This window comes from Oryzias melastigma, linkage group LG15 (assembly GCF_002922805.2).
Source record: "Oryzias melastigma strain HK-1 linkage group LG15, ASM292280v2, whole genome shotgun sequence".
In the NCBI taxonomy this organism is placed as follows: Eukaryota; Metazoa; Chordata; class Actinopteri; order Beloniformes; family Adrianichthyidae; genus Oryzias; species Oryzias melastigma.
The window spans coordinates 9,835,099-9,851,807 of record NC_050526.1 but is presented as its reverse complement, the minus strand read 5'-3'; the positions used below and the strand labels follow the sequence as shown (position 1 = coordinate 9,851,807).

Sequence of the window (16,709 nt, the reverse complement as noted above, 5' to 3'; positions counted from 1 at the left end):
GATTGATGCTGACAATTGAAATCAGGTGTGTTCAGTCAATCAGGATGTGGAATCATTTACGTCAACTAATCAGCAGGAAGCTGGTCAGAGAGAACTAGAAAACAGGCAGGGTTGAGGCTCCTGAGGACCAGGGTTGGCCACCCCTGGTTTAGTGCATGTGCAGCAGAGCTGTTGATGGAAAGAAGATCATTCATTCAAACAGAGTCTGTCCAAGACAGTTTGATTGATTTAAAAGGAGAAATACTCAGAAATGTAAAAACTAAATGATTTCTTGTTACATTTGTTCTCTTTCAGAAGAAAAATGCCACACAGACATGATAAAAACTCAAAAACAGGATTTTCATCAGAGGGGGACTTTAACGAATATAGACCACAATGCACTGCAGCTAAACGATTTTTGCGAAAAAAAGAAAAAAGTGTTTAAATGTAATTTTTTAAATAAACTATCCACATTATCGTCATCAGAAAACAGTGGAGTAATAGACATCTTAAAACGTTCGTACTGATTAGATTTTCAGCTCCTGAAATCGGTGACGCCATATCCGACGTTTAGCAAAGCAAAATAAAAGTAGTGAGCACGGTGTCCGATTTGCTTTTAAAATCCGGGGCACTAGATAGTCCTGCACTATATAGCTTTATATTAGTTAAGGATTATGGTGGGAATTCAAACATAGTCCTTGTTTGGTGAATTTAGAGCCTCTGCTCTTCATCGGGGCTCCAATTCTGAAAGAGGTTAGAAGAAAACACCCAGGATCCATTGAGCCTGAGCTTTACAGTTTTTCACATTTCAGGTTAGTAGTGCATAGGTGATCTATAAATGATGTGTAGTTCTAAATCTATTAAGTCTGAATATTTTCAAAGACTGGGAAAAAGGACAGTAAAGCAAACAGTCTAACCTAATACATTACATTTTTCTATAAAGAATTTCAAAAAGTAATCCAGTAGTGTCTGACTTATAATAGTTTTTAAGGACAGTTCTCTAATGCCAACTGGGGTTCATTTGTTGAGATATCTAACACTGATTTTTCTCTCTGACATGACATTTGCAGCACTGGTGGTTCTTGATTTAAGATGAAAACAGGATAAAAAATGTAAATTTCAGTTCTCACTTGACAGGTTTCTGATCAGAAATTCTCGACCCAACAGAAGCCAGAGAGGATGAGAGGTTAAACCTATCCAAGCCTCATCAGACTCTCTGCAGCCACTCGGAGCTTCCTGGTTTTTGTGAATTACTTTTGTTTGAATGGGCCTCTCAGGACACAGCTTTCAACACAGCCAAAACGCTCGTGACAGTTTCTGTCAAATAAACCCTGACCGTAATTCTGTCGGAGCAGCAGAGGAGCCTTTTCCTCCCGTCCATTGTTTGCTCTGCTGTCAGGACGGAAGATGACTCCAACGGACAAAACCACACATGTTCAGTGACTGTTTTCAGCATAAAACGATAGAGGTCCCTGTTCCGTTTCTTTGAATTCATATTAAACTGTTTGCTAGCATCACAAAACCTTTCACTGGATGACTGCCCAACACGTCTCTGTTGGCGTTCCTGAGCTTAAACTACCTTAAGATTGTTTATTAGTAGTGTTACTTTGTAGTGTTACGCATTAGTGTTTTAGAAATACAAAATACATGAAAACCTTTGGAGCTTTGGGTCATGAAGCTGCCCAGACTTTCACCAAACCTCAAAATCTGGATATTTCTCAATGAAAAACAAACACATCACAAGACTCCTTATGGAAAAGATTCAAGTTCCAGAAATATTCAAACAATCATAAGCAAAAACTCAAACTCTTGATTGTCTTCATTTTACCAATGAAATTAGTGTCTGGTTCTACTGACAAAATAAGACGCAAAAAAATTCAGTTTGGTGCTGTAAAGACATAAATGCAGATATCGGGGCAACATCGCTGGCCAGCAGCCGTCTGATTGACCTCTCATAAGGTCAAAGAAAGTTTTCTTGCTGCAAAACCTGTGCGATGTTGGCAGAACTGAGTGCATCCCTATGAAGTTCCTCTCTCCTTCTTAAAACATTGTAAACAAAGAAAATCCTTGATTTGATTGTTAAAGTTCATCTGTGATTATGAATTTGAAGAAACCAGAGTCACAACATGGTGATGATTCACTTAGTTACAGGTGAGTGCTGAAGCGGTCTCTAGAGAACATTAATGTGGATATATATATAAATGACTGTGTATACTTCCCACCTGATGTTGGACAGTGTGAGGGGTTTCTATGGCTCTTTTCAATCATGTTTTGGTGCTCCGTCAGTACTGGTGGTAGTAGTCGGCGCTGTCTACTCCATACAGCTCAGCCAAGGCCTTGAACCTCGGACCCCAGTCATTAAGGAAGTCATAATCCAAGTTTGAGCCGGATGAAGAGCTTTCCAGAGAGCTAAGACTTCCGGCTAAAGACTCCGGTCCCTCGTAGCCGTAGATGTGGAGCGTGTCGTACGGGAATCCGTCTCTGTCGTGATCCGCTTCGTCCTTCTTCACCTCGATCATGGCTGCCATGTCGCCCTTACACGCAGGGGGTTGTGGGTTATGGTGGGGTTTCTGGACCATGGCGTACAGAGAGGGGTGGGCGTGGTGGTCCGAGTGGCGCAGCAGTGAGCCATCCTGACAGGCAGACGAAAGGATGGAGACATCGTAGCTGCAAGAGAGGAGAACAAGGTCCTTAAAATGGTGGAACCAAAAAGTCTACTTCAGACAAAGGTGTCAAACTCAATCACACAAGGGGCAAAATCCAAAACACACCTTAGGTCACAGGCAGAACAGGATAAACATTTATTGAACACACTAAAACTAATTTTTTAAAACTGTAACGCTTTAACATAATTATGAACGATATATAGCATTACCTGCAATAATGCTAGTGTTAATGCTGTAAGCTGAATTTGGCCGCTGAAGATGCTAGCTGAAATCACTGAAGCTAATAACGGAAAACACTGAAGCTGATAGCAGCTAAAATATTAGCTAAAGGCCAAATTAGCCTAAAAAACTCACAAAAACCTTGGTTAGCCAAAACAGCTAGCATGTAGCTGAAATATTAGCTAAACTCCAAAATAGCTTAAAAATTCTAATTAAATGCCAACGTAGTCCAAAAAGCTAGCAGAACGTCAATTTTTAAAGTTTTAAAACCATAACTTTTTAATATAAATATGAATAATAAAAAGTCAGGAATATTATTCCAGAATAAATCAACTTAAACCTTAAGTTACTTTCAAGATTTTAGTCTCCATAAAAATATATTTTGTCAAAAAGATATAAGTTAGAAATAAGCACAGGATAACATGTGAGTTTGGAGTTTTGTGAGGTCGGCAGCAGAGTTTGTGGTTGCAGCCAACCTGTAGCTAATATGAGCCATCGGCTGAAGATAGACCGCTCCAGCATGGCACCTGAGCTGTAGCGCTAGGTGTGTGAGCCCGGGTCAGTTTGTGGGCTTTGTTTATTTGTTTTCTTTAGGTATTTTTGGTTAGGCAGCCGTTAGCAGGGAGCTAATGACTCAGACGGTTGACTCAACAGTCTCTGAATTATTTCAAGTTTGTCCAAGGAGCCACCATGGAGAGATAAAAGAGACACATGTGGATCTGGACCGCAGGTTGCAGACTCCTGGTTCAGCATGACTTTTAAAAGTTATAAAACCAATGTTCTTATGTATCTTTTTTTTTTAGCACTAGCAGCTTTGCGCTAACGTAGCTGTCAGGCGACTATTGATGATGTCATCGAGTGGGAGTGACGTCCAAATTTGAAGATGCTATTTCACCGTTTTCGGGTCAAATGTTGGGGTAAGGAGAAGGAGAGGAACTTGGATTTGGCCTAAGTAAAGAAAACCGAGCACATTGTAAAAACTGAGTAGAGCACAGGTTGAAAAAGCAAGTAAAGGGATTAAAAGGAGTAAAAAACTGTACCAGAAAAAAGGTAAATATGCCAACAGAGAGATCAAATGTTTGTGAAAGACCAGTGTTTACTCTACCAGGTCACAGAAAGGCCAACATTTCAGCAATCAAGAATCATAAAACTGTCAGAGATATCCTTATCCAGGACTTACATAATCCATGTCTTCCTGTCTTAAGATATTTTTTTAATCTATTGATTTGGTTAAATAAAAAAAATGTAATAAAGTGTGTTCCTCTCTTAGTTTTTGTTTGCATATGTCTTACATAAGCATTTTATGTCATTAAATAAAAATAATATTACACACAATACATTATGTGTATTGAGAAATCTGACATTTTTTAAAGAAAAAGCAATAAAAGAAGTTTTATTGAATAAATGCGCAATTTTACCATAATTTATGCACTATAATGCGCCTTAATTTTTTCCAAATGCTGACAATGGACCTCAATATCCAGAGTAAGAGGCACATGGCGCTCTGTCAAAATGTCTTCTTTACGAGATATAAAGCAGTTGTGGCTATGCTAATGCAGCTAACGTGTAGCGGTGTCAAACTGTGTTTTTGTTACTAATGAGGCTAGGAGTTAGTTTATACAAAAACGTTTGTTTTATACAGAATTAGTTTGATTTTTTAAGTGTCACAAACAAGGTCGGGGGTTACAAGTGTTGTGAAAATGCTAACTCAGCTAGCATGCAGGTTGTCACAGACAAAAATTAGAATTACTCTGAACGTAGTCAATAAAATCTGAATATCTCTGACTCTTTTGTGTCATTAATGCACCTTATAGTTCGTTGCGTCTTATGTAAACTACAAAATTAAAATAGACCATCAGGGCCTTACACACAGCCTCTAATGGGGTGGAAAACACAGTAAATGAAATGGTGTTTGCTCAATTTAAAGCTCTTAATCTGTCCTAAACTCTAAAATGACTTCAAGTCTAAAATGCAAACTTGGTCAGAATAGTCAGAATAGTAAATGTACCCGTTGGTGTCCATCTCTCCTCCTCCTTCCTCGTCGTACGTAACCAGCTGCTCGTGAATCTCTCCGCTGTTCTTCATGCTGGCCAGAGAATCCTTCTGGTAGCGTTTCCTCACCGCAAACAGGATCACTATGACTAAAAGGAGTACAGCAGAGCAAAAGGGAATATTCAGATTTGAAATCAAATATCGCAATCTCAAAAAACATAACACCATTTTCCTCATTTTTATGTCACGCTCACTAAAAATGTCATAAAAATGTCACGTTTGACCTCCTAAGGAACAGTGCTGAGTGGATAAAATGAGTCAGTCACTCTATTGAGTTAAACTTCTGAACCTGACTCTAAAATACGTAACTGATGAAAGAACTTCCTCAATTAGAAAAGTCCGTCATCTGACCTCAGGAGAACCTCCCTAACATTTGGTTTTCTTGAAGGTCTTTAGTGTGTTGGGATGGAAACTTTCAGAAGACATTTTATGAGAGACTAAAAAGTCAAAGTTTCAAAGTCAAAGTGATTAAAATGCCAGTAAAAAATGTGTGGGTGTATTAATATGATAGTAAAACTTACCCACATTGAAACATTTTAGTTTAGTTTAATTATTGTGCATACTGGAAAAAATGATTAAAATATAGGAATGAATTATATAAAAACAATGAAAAGTTTACATTTTCAGCCAAAATCATGAAACCTGTGATGTTTTTCTAGGACAGTTTCTGCAGATTGGCAGGAGTTCATTAGAAATTTGCCTCTGAATTTCCCATTGGCACGGAAGGAAGCCTCAGCTGATATCCCATCATCCCTCCTCTCTCCTTCTAGCTTACAGCCCCTCTCAACACCAACCTTACATTACCATAACAAAAAATTGTGCTAGCAATATTGCAGCTTTCCAACAGCACAGTTTAGATCCAGATTCCAGTTTAGACGAAGAAAAAAGACATTCATGGATCTATTAGTCTGCAAGAGGATTCATCAGAATGGAGCAGAGCAGGGAGACTTTCAGTTTCTACACAACAACTACAAGCTTTTTCTGACAGTATTTTTTTTTGTCTGCTCCTGATTTATCACAACTTGAATAAAGACTCATAAACGAAGTTTGGATCCTAAATTATTTATATATGTCCTCCATCATGACAAAAATGCTACAAGAAACACAGTTTTCATCGGAGTGGATCTTTAAAGGAAAACCACATTTGTTTAGTTTCTTCACACGAGGAAGAGAAATCAGTTTTTCTAAATATTTTAAACTGCATTTATGTTAAATTCATTTATTTTACTTTAAATCAGATCTTTTACAGTTTAACTTTAAAGACTGTTTTTTTCTGTTTTAATTCTGACTTCAGAAGACGTTCAGTTGGAGGTTTTTAAAAACAGATTTTTGCTCTGACATGAATCAGTGGCTTCATTCATTTCCTCTCCGTGTCTTTAGGGTTTTGAACGCCCCCTCTTTAGAGGTGTGAACTCTTCTGTGGATTCCTCCCTGGTTGCATCAAACATTTATGTTATGTCCAATTTGGATCATTTTGATACTTTTCAAACCACAGTTTCCAGTTTTATAGGATGGTTTACCACTGTCTCTTATGGTTTGAATAACGCGTCGGGTAGAAAACCAAAGCAGCGGATGAACTTGGAAAATCTCAGCTCTGTGAGAACAAGAAGAGAATTCATTAAAAAAAGAAAACTCTGTTTCTGCAATCATGGCCGCTTGTTTTGACCTTTGTCAGCCTGGGCTGAGAAGAAACAGGAAGAAACACTTGGTAAACAGAAGTTAGGAAGTTGAAATAAGCAGAGGAAAACAAGGTGACTTAAAAACATCAGAACTGTGTGCAAGATAAACAGAGAAAGGAGGTCAGGAGAGGTCAAACGTGAAGAAGGAAGTGGGAGAATAAAGACTGACGAGAAACAATAAGACTTCACAGACAAAGATGTTTAACTCAAAGGAGTCAAACTGACTTTGTTTGAGGTGAAATGAAAATGTGTGTCAAAAGTCACCAACCCAGACCAAGTGGAGCACATATCACATTTCTGATGTTTTCACTGACATCACCACGGGTTCTCCTGAGTTCAAGAGCAACGTTTGAAACTGAAGGAAGAGGTTTCAAACAGAAATACAGCTTATGTCTCATTTCATAATTAAAGCAAAAGTCTAAATGAAACCAAACAATTCTACAAAATATCATTCTGTCAAAATTATGCAAAATTTAAAAAAAGCAGGAAAATGTGACATAAATTGCTTTTTGTCACTTTAACATTCAGGTTGTGTCCAATTTCCTTAACAAAAGAAAAGCATTCATGCTCACCAGATTGGTGAATATAGACCACAATTTATGGTGTTTGAACAATTCACACATTTCATAATTTAAAAAACTTCCCAAAAATGTATGTACTTTTTTTCAGTTGCAGATTCATAAATAATCTTTGCAAAATGTTTGGTTTTTACTTCATCAAATTACATTTAGCATGTAAAAAAACGTCCAGTGTAGTTTTTTGGGGGTTTAGGGAGATTTGATTGAATTCAGACAAAGGGCGTTCGTTGACTTTCTGCTCATCGTTCCGTTCTGCTTTTATTTGTCAATCACCTGCAGCAGATTTGGTTTGGGGGATGATCCCACAGAGTATTTAAAACCAGATTGTTGCTTCAAGTCTCATCATCTTTAGTTCATCTATATCCCATCTGTCAAAGTCAAAGATCCGGCCCTCCAGATCATTTTATTTTATTGTTATTAATGGCCCGATGTTATCTTGTACTTATTTCTAACTTGTATAATTTTGACAAAATATATTTTCATGGAGAGTAAAATATTGAAAGTGTTTAAGGTTTAAGTTGATTTATTCTGTAATAATATTCCTGTCTTTTTTATTTAAAGTAATGTTAAAAAGTTAAGTTTTGAAAGTTTTAAAAAATTAGTTTTAATGTGTTCAATAAATGTTTATTCTGTTTGGCCTGCGACTTAAGGTGTTTTTTGGATATTAACTTTAAATAATAATCACTTCATTACTGTAAAACATCTATCTAAGAGTAATTATATTGTCCATCAAATGGCATCATTTTCTATCATCTTCAGTTTTTTTTTTTATTATTATTTTCTAGTCAATGTGCTACTTTCTATTTGTCATGTATTTGCGTTGTAATTTTCAGCTATTTTTTAATTCTTGAAATACATCAAATCAAATCAGGACTTCCACCATTATTTCCATGACAAAGTCAAACAGGAAGTCTTGATTTTTCTTTGAGACCTTCAGGTAAAACTGATCCAACTCCTTAAGATTTATTACCTTTAGTTAAAGATTCATTTTTTATTTTTCAGATTATGATCCAGTTAATTTTTCCTATATTGTAACATCAGTACATTTCCAAATTTCCCTCTATTTATGTATTTTGTGCTCTTTCTATCTCATGAAGGCGTAGAACTTTTGAGATCCAGTTCTGCTATTGAGTCCTTCTCTGTTTTAAATTGTGCATCTTTTTATTCCGTCAGTGGCAAAACTAACATCACTAAGCTGTCTGTGTGTTCTTTATTTGGTTAAGCATTTAACCAAAGTTTGCTTTGGTTTACTTAAAGCGTTTACTTAAAACATGCTCTATGGCAACTAAAAACACATTTAACTCATTTGATTTTGGAAAGAGAAAATGTTTAGGGTTAGAGAGGAAGGAAAAAGAGGGAAAAAGATAGTAGGAAGCTAACTGTAAGAGGAGCAGGAGGCGAAGGGAAGAGGAAATCAGGACAGAAGAGGAGAGGAAGGATGCATGCGAGTCCAGATTAGGCCCGCAGCTCAGGCTCTTGTTCGTCTCAGTGGACGCTCAGCATTAGCCATGCTTTTTAGCTGATCTGGAATGGGACTAATTTAAGTTTTCATGGGAAACTAACAGATTAATTTTTTACAACACATGCTCTGCAGTTTAATAAGCTCTGGAGATATCAGACTTAAAGGAAGAGAAGGAAAAAACACACGGAGAGGGAGGAAAGGAAAGTTCTCTCTTTGTTGAAGACCACTGAGAACATTTCTGCTTTTTAGCCAAACCTGACTTCATGTGAGAAAATGTGAAAGAGAAAGGAAAGTTAAACCGCTTTGGGCTCCGACTGATAATGACAAGTGCATTAAATAGTTAATCTAGCCTGCTTTGGGGTGTTTGATAAAGACAGAGGGAGATAGAGGGGGAGACAGAGAGACCCTGAGGGGAAGGAGAAGAAGGGAGAGAAAAAGGAATGAAAGGCCAAAGACACGATAGTGAAGGAGTGAATTAAGAGCTGATAGGTTTGCTGGGGTTTGATAAGCATTTAAAGAGCTGATAAACTCCTCATTACCACTGCTATTCATCTACTGCTTTCCCACAATTCTCCTCGTCTCTTTTTCAACTTTTTTCAGTCTGTTTGTCACTCACGCCTCTCCACTTCCTGCATCTGCGCCGGGATAGATCTATTTTTCCACGGCCCTCCTTCCATCCCTCATGTTTTGCCAACTTTCTCCGGTGTTGCTCTGATCCAACATGACAAGTGCCTCTTTTTTTCCCCCAAAAAAATGAGAAGAGGGTGAAGGTATCAAAGAGAATATTGAGCTCACAACCACAGGCATTATTTCCACATCCGCCACTGCATTATTCATAAAACCAACAGCACCAGGAGTGGAGGCAGTTCCCCGCAAAACACAGATTTGATTCACAGCAAAGAACACATTTTCTATAGGATGTTTGCATCTCTGATGCCACTTTTACAAAACTACTTATGACGAGTTCATTGAACAAAATCAGGTGTCAGTGACGGAGCTGCTGTAAAGAACTGCACCCTAAAGGAGAGACAATTTGATTTTTCTTCACAGAGGATGCAGGAAAAACCGGCGAGCCTAAACAATCGTGGAAGCAGCTTTTTGTTTGCAAGATCGACCAAAAGAGATGGGGCAAAAATGTGGGTGGAGTCACATTATCTCATCACATGATCCGGAAAAAACAGGTTTTTGATGATAGAGGACAAAAAACTAAACTGTAAATTGAATTTCTGAGTTTTTCTTTACTCAAATCGTTGTGAATCAGGAGCAGATAGAAACTCAGCTCGTTTGTGGGCGGAACACAATCTTCCTGCACTGAGATCTCACCAACAGTGATGGGAGGGGGGGCGGGATTGCTCTGCACTAAAACCCACAACTCAGAGGTGAATTTCTAATGAACTTCTGCCGCTCTGCAGAAACTATGTCTTAGAAAAGGACTGAGGTTTTTTTGGGCTAAAACCCCAAAATTATAGTGAAAGACCACTGGGAACACTTTGAAAATAGATCAAAAGACGAGAGTGGGACTGTAAGAAAGTTAAGTAAGGATGTTTGTAACAGTGAGGTCCTCACGATAAAATGTTATGCAATGATCAAAACTGCTTCAGTAAAAAAAAACAAAAACTTTTTTTTATTTTTCTGATTCTTTTTAAGGCTATGAAGCTTCTGTTGAGATCTAGAATATTATTTTATTAATTTTAAATGAACTTTTATGTATTTTTCTTTAAATTGGGTATGAAATTATATTTTAAAAGTCAAATTTGTTTGTTTTATAGAATAAATCTGAATCTCAAGCTATGAAAATTTTGCTTCTAACAGCCCTTAAAGGGACACTAGATGGTAGCCAGAATTTATTTATTTTTTTTACTTTGACGTTCCTTTAGGGACTCTGTAAAAACAGATTATGTTTCCTGCCTAGTGCGCACCAGATAATAACCGGTTACTAACTAGACAAAACATTTTTACACTTCAATTTTTAGAAAAAAATAATTGTCTTTTTACTTCACTTTTTTATCTTCCTCGATGTCCCTTTAGGGGCTCCGTACCTTTTTGGGCTCATGAAAGATGTTATTTATTATTTAATTTATTATTTAAAATGTCATCTCATTATAATTTGTATATTTGAAATAAAAAAATATGTGAGTCAGTGATCAAGACTTTTATAAATAACATCATGAAAACACATCAGTATTATACTGATGTCAAACATGAACAGGAAGGAAAGATGCAAACTCTAAATCACTGCGGTAAGAAGTGGAATAATCTGTAAACCTCTCTTCTTTAAACAGAATCTCTTAAAATAGGTATTTTTTTGGTGAAATGCAATCAGAAAACTGCCAGTTTTTTAGGAACTCTGTTTCATGTCAATAATAACTTTTCCATATTTCATTGAAGCATGAGATTAGATCTTTTAAAAAATATAAACAAGAGCTGAAAACGAAAAGAGTCTGTTTCATTATCAAGATGACTCACCCAGGATGGTGATGATGCAGAGCAGGATGGCTATCAGAGCATGAAAACTGACCCCCATCCTGCGAGCTCCTGGTTTACAGTACTTGGAAATCCTCCCAGCATCACAGCGGCAAGACTAGAGCGAGTCAGAGTTACAAACGTCAGTCGAAACCTTTATTGACTGCAAGCGCCGCTCTCAAATCAAACATGCAGACCTTGATGGCCAGCTTGGTGACGCTGGTCTTGACGGGCTGTCCTCCATCACTGATGCGCACGTCCACGCTGTACTCTTTGGGGTCATCCGCACTGAAGGGTCCCTGCGTCACCAGGACGACGGCTGAGCTGTCTGCACAAACAAGTTCATCCGTTAAACTCATCCTCACTGTCGCTCTTTTCTTAAATCTGCACTTGTGTTCTATAATGGAGCATTCACAGGGCGATGCTTTAACATAAACCTGCTCAGATTCATGCAACAGCTTCATTATGCTTTGCTGCGCGACAAAATTGGCCTAACAGAAACGATCTGGTTAAGTTCAAAAGCTGTAAAAAAAGTCAGAGTGAAGCAGCAGCAACAATAGAATCATTAGAGGAATTCCTGGCAGGCAGAAGTTTCCTGCTGAGACGCTGGGGGGGACGGAGCCTGCAGGATTCCACGAGTGGAGGAATGTCAGCCAGCACAATGGCAGGAAAGGCCCCTCACACAAAGAAACTGGAGACTGGGTTTGAAGAAAAACAGCTGCGGACATCTGGACCTTGGACTGGTTTTGAACAACAGAGGTCACAGGTCACTTAAATCCACAAGAACTCAAGATCACTGTGCTAATTAGCAGCCGTGGAGCACAGAAGAGCAGCACTTTGGGCCTTCTAAGAAGGTGGTAAACCGCCATAAGTATACGCCATTTACCATGAAGATATTATAAGATATTATAAGCACTGGCTTTTGAGTTTCTAAAAATAAAAATCTAAAAACGATGCTCAGGGCAGACAAGATCTTTCAAAATTCAAGTGAGTTACTCAGACAAGAAAATACAAAGCTGGACAAATCAGGTCGGAGGCGGTTCTGGTGCTTACCAGTGTTTAACAGTCAGAGCGGCTCAAGCCAATTCACTCAAAAGCCTGTAAAAGCTTTTTTTCCAGACTCCACAGGAAACAGCAAACAAATAAATCAATCTGTCATATGGAGTTAGATCAGGGCAGTCAAGATTTGAAACCAGAATAAAACAACTTGAAATTTCAGGCTGAATCATTGGCGGTAAGCTAAAGTGTCTGAAGTTTTCTGTAATTCTAATAAAACTGATTCTACCTAACACTAAAAAATAACATTGACAAAAAGTGAGAAACTACTGTGGAGTAACTGAAACCCAACTAACAGGTCATAAAGATAAAGACAGCGATGATCAGATGTGTCTTTACTGCTAGCTAGCATTAGCCCGGATGAAAAGTGACAGCGGTATTTAAACGTAATTTTCTAAATACTGCAGTCAGTTCTGAACTGTTTTTTTCTTGACTGCACGGACTCGGAGGAAAGTTTAAGGTTAGGATTACGGTTAGGGTTCAGGTTTATGCTCCAAACTGTTCCCGATCACGGCCGCAGCTGCAGCAGCGCTTCACGCTCTAGCTGCGTGACAGCTATTGGGACTTCATTAAATACTGCGATGCACTTAAAATACATGAAACAATGCAACAATCTGCATCTATTACGTGTCGCCAACATGAATTTCTATCAACTTCGGAGCTGTTCGCACGTAAATACGTGTGAATAACATCAGTCTTAGCAAGTTAGCTTCAAAGATTGCTATGTAGGACGACAAATACAATTTAAATCCTTTTTGATTTTTTTTTTTTTGAGTATTTTAGTAGAAAAGCAAACAATGCTCCTAACATTATTTAGAGTGACTCTTGGTGGCTCCAAAAGACATCTTTTAAAGTCCAAATACTCAATAAACAATAGCCCCCTGCCCGACCAGAAATGACTGAGTGGTCATTTTCCAAATGCAGAAGTAGGTCGTGGATATAGCCCTTTATTTTCAGCTTCAACTTTTCTGTTTTCACATTTAACTCTTTTAAATTTTCCAGTTTAAAACTTTTGGCTCTGTTCTGGCGTGTGGGGGCGGGGCTAACATGAATCTAAATCGATGAGGTTGGGCACCTCATTTTCGGTGCGTTCCAAGTTCCCACACTTCAACTGCAGTCAGAAAATGTCTGTAATTTCTTTACTACAGTGGCAAGCGAAAAGGTTCATAAATCACAAGGAAAAGCAGTGCAAAGAATGGAGTAATGGCCATCCAACGCGCTGATATTTACAAACTTTTGAAAAAAATTACCTAAAATTATGCCATCTTGTGTTGTCCCAAGTCGGACGTAAAAAGCGGCGTTTTATCAAGTACAAACCGCGTGTAAGAGACATGCGCGCGCACGGGCGCCTTTGCTGTGCATTGAGTCGCGTCGACAGAACACAGCTGTTTCAAAGACATGCAGGCATAAACCACAGAAATCCGGCTAGCTCCCTCATTTCTTTTAACTGATTTTACCAAAACATGGCTCAATTTAAAGCTTAGAAAATCATTGATGTCGTGGTATATTTACATTTTTATTATGTCTATAGTACTAAGCTGTAAATAGTGCAAGAACTGTGCCTTCTAGTGTTAGAGCTACATCTAATTGTCAATCATAGATCCAAGCCACACCTCCACCACTCAGTCCAGTTCCACTGACCCCGCCCCCTTTCAGGCATTTTTCAAATTTGGGGTGAGAATGGAGTCAGCCTCCAACTGCCCTTTAAAGCAGGGGTGTCAAACTCAATCGGATGGGGGGCCAAATCCAAAACACACCTTAGGTCGAACAAGATAAACATTTATTAAACACTCTAAAACTAATTTTAACATAATTATAATCTAGATATATAGCATTACGTGTGATAATGTTAGTGTGAATGCTGTAAGTTGAATTTGGCCGCTAAAGATGCTGAAATTGATAGCTAAAAACACTGAAGCTAATAGCTGAAATCGCAGAAGCTAACAGCCAGCTAAAATATTGGCTAAATGCCAAATTAACCTAAAAAAGAGAAAAAAAGAAAAAACTTAGGTTAGCCAAAACAGCTAGCATGGAACTACTATAAAAGACTAAAATGATTTTTGTTGGAGCAAAATCCAGCAGACTTCAGAAAAAAATGACCCAGAATTGCAGAAAAGTCACTCATCTGCTTTTTAAAGTCAAAGTCCTTTTATTTGTCACACAGATGGATGTGTGAAACTTGTTATCTGCATTTGAGAATCCTCTGGGGGAGAGGTGAGCTACAGACACCGCTGCACTCGAGACCCCTTTGGTGAGTGAACCTCCAAATCCAACCCGTTTTGCGGAGAATTAAACTTGAACTCACGAGCCTCCAGTATGAGCGTAGACACGATACCACAATGACTTGATCATTTTTTATCAGCTTCTCCGTCCTCAGACAGATGTTTCCAACCAAACATCCACAAGTGGACCTACAGAATCTCAAACGTCCTGAGGAGAGTGTGATTAGGAAGAGAGCAGCAGAATGCAGCGGTCAGCTGTTCATCTGTTCATCTTTCTGTTGGAGACGTGATAGGAAGAGTAGAACGGATGAGGCAGAAAGGACCTGAATAAAAGATAAAAACACATCTGTCTGCTCTTCATGCCATCACTCTCCTTTGTCCTCCTCTTGTCCTCCTTTGCTCTTCCTCTGTTTTTGTTTTTTTGTCCAGCCCGTCTGCTTCAATGTCAGGAGAATTTTCTTTGCCATTGTTTCCCATTTTATTTCATTTGCTAAAACATGTTAAATTCAGAGAGGGGTTCAGTTAATTCTGACATGTGCACTTTGAATCCTCCTCTTCTTTCTTTGTTCATCCTTTTATTTCCAACGTTTTCTAACGTCTCACTGAAGGATTTGGAGCTTCTGATTCTGCTTTATGGGATTTCTTCTTTGATGCCACAGTCTTCTATCTTTTCTTTTCCTCCACTTTCTTTCATTGTCTTTTTTCTTTTTCTTCTTGTCATCTTTTTTAACCCAGGCTCTCATCTTTTATCCTCTGTCTTGTTTTGAATTTTTCATTTAGGCGATTGTTCCCTGAACCTTTTTTTCCCCCACACTAAGAATCCCACTCAGTCTCTTCCCTTCCTGTTTGTGTTCTTTATCCTTTTTCTCTCCGTGCCTCTTCTCCACATTTAACGGTGTCACTTTAATATCACCCCTCTCCCTCAATCCAGATTTCCCGCTCTTGCCTCCTTTCATCTCCTCTCCCACCTTTACCTCATCGTTTTCCCTTCCCGTTAGCTCAACATATCAGCCCCTGTGGGTGTAAGCAAAGCCGACGTTTATGAGGGAGCACACACTTTTTATTTTTTCCGTTTATCTTCTTTTCAGTGTACTTTTGATTAGATTAAATAGCAAGACTTTAACTAATTCCACTAATTTTTATAACCGACTTTCTTCTTTACTACATCTGAGGGTTGTGAAGTATGTGAGCTTGTAAGTTATTTTTTTAAATCATCATCAATGTTCTAACTAAAGTTCTGGTGTTTTTTTCATATTTTTTTTGGTCTGACCTTGTCCACGTTTCAAAACATTTCCATCATTTGATGCCATCGGATGAAGCTCAGTGAGACATGGAGCTCTCAGATCTCCGAACAGGCTTTGATCTTCACGCTCCGGGCGGATAAGTCAACTCTTTCACCAGTTAGACTTCTTTTGTGCTTAACTTAACTGTCTTCACTTTTTCTCTTGATTGATTTTTCTTTTTTAAATACCTTTAATTTCAACAATAAAAATGGTAAAAAGGAAGTTTTTAAATATTAAGATGGATTATTGTTTGCAAATGTTGTTATAAATATTCGATTTCAGGTCAAAACTGTTTTTAATAATTAGGAAAAAGTGTAATGTAAGCATTTATAATGAGGAGTAAAGGCGTTTTTGGTGTTTTTAATTATGTTTTTGTGTCTTCTTATGACAAAGGACATATATACAGAAAATTAAGATTAAAGTGGCATTTTCTATGTATTTTTTAATTAAAAATAAAAATATTTACAATTAAAATTAAACAGAAGTTTTCAAAAATAAGATGGAAGAACAAAATTTATGATTTAAACATTTTTTGATAGGGAAATATTGATTGTGGATTACAGTTTATAGGATTTACATGTGAAAAGAGGAACAATTGAAAGTTACTGTCATATTGTATCGTTTAGATTTATATATTGTGGATTATTTAAGTCACTGGAAAAAGACATATAGGGATAGGCTTAAATAAACATTTACTTCTGCCTATCCCCCTTTCAAACATGTATTTATTGAATTCGGTTTGTGAATTTCCTTTTATGAAATGTGATTGCATTGATTTTTTTAAGTCTTTTTGGGAATGTTTTACATGTTTGAAATAAATCAAATTAAATTGTGGTGAATTAGGAGCATGTAAAGAAATACGGATGGCGGGCCACAGTCTTCTTTCTCTGCTCCATTCCGATGCATCCACTTTCAGACAAATAAATCAACATTTTTGCTGCACCAGTAATGTTAGGTTGAGGTGCGACATTGCTTGTCGTTTTTTTTTTCGACCAGGCTAATAAAAGCTTGGGCCTGAGTGGTGCTATAAGATACCGGGAGAGAGTGTAA

General features: G+C 37.8%; 1 protein-coding gene across 1 annotated transcript in view; it reads right to left on the bottom strand.

Annotated features, from left to right (window-relative positions):
* Window positions 1–333: 333 nt before the first annotated feature.
* Window positions 334–16,709, bottom strand: part of cdh5 (cadherin 5) — a 46,967-nt gene continuing 30,591 nt past the window's right edge. Inside the window, exons 12-15 of the mRNA XM_024297791.2 lie at window positions 11,296–11,426; window positions 11,102–11,216; window positions 4,873–5,005; window positions 334–2,646 (exon numbers count right to left, since the gene is read on the bottom strand). Coding sequence (XP_024153559.1) covers window positions 2,262–2,646; window positions 4,873–5,005; window positions 11,102–11,216; window positions 11,296–11,426 — 764 coding nt within the window. The 3' untranslated portion in view covers window positions 334–2,261. The remainder of the gene's footprint in view (window positions 2,647–4,872; window positions 5,006–11,101; window positions 11,217–11,295; window positions 11,427–16,709) is intronic.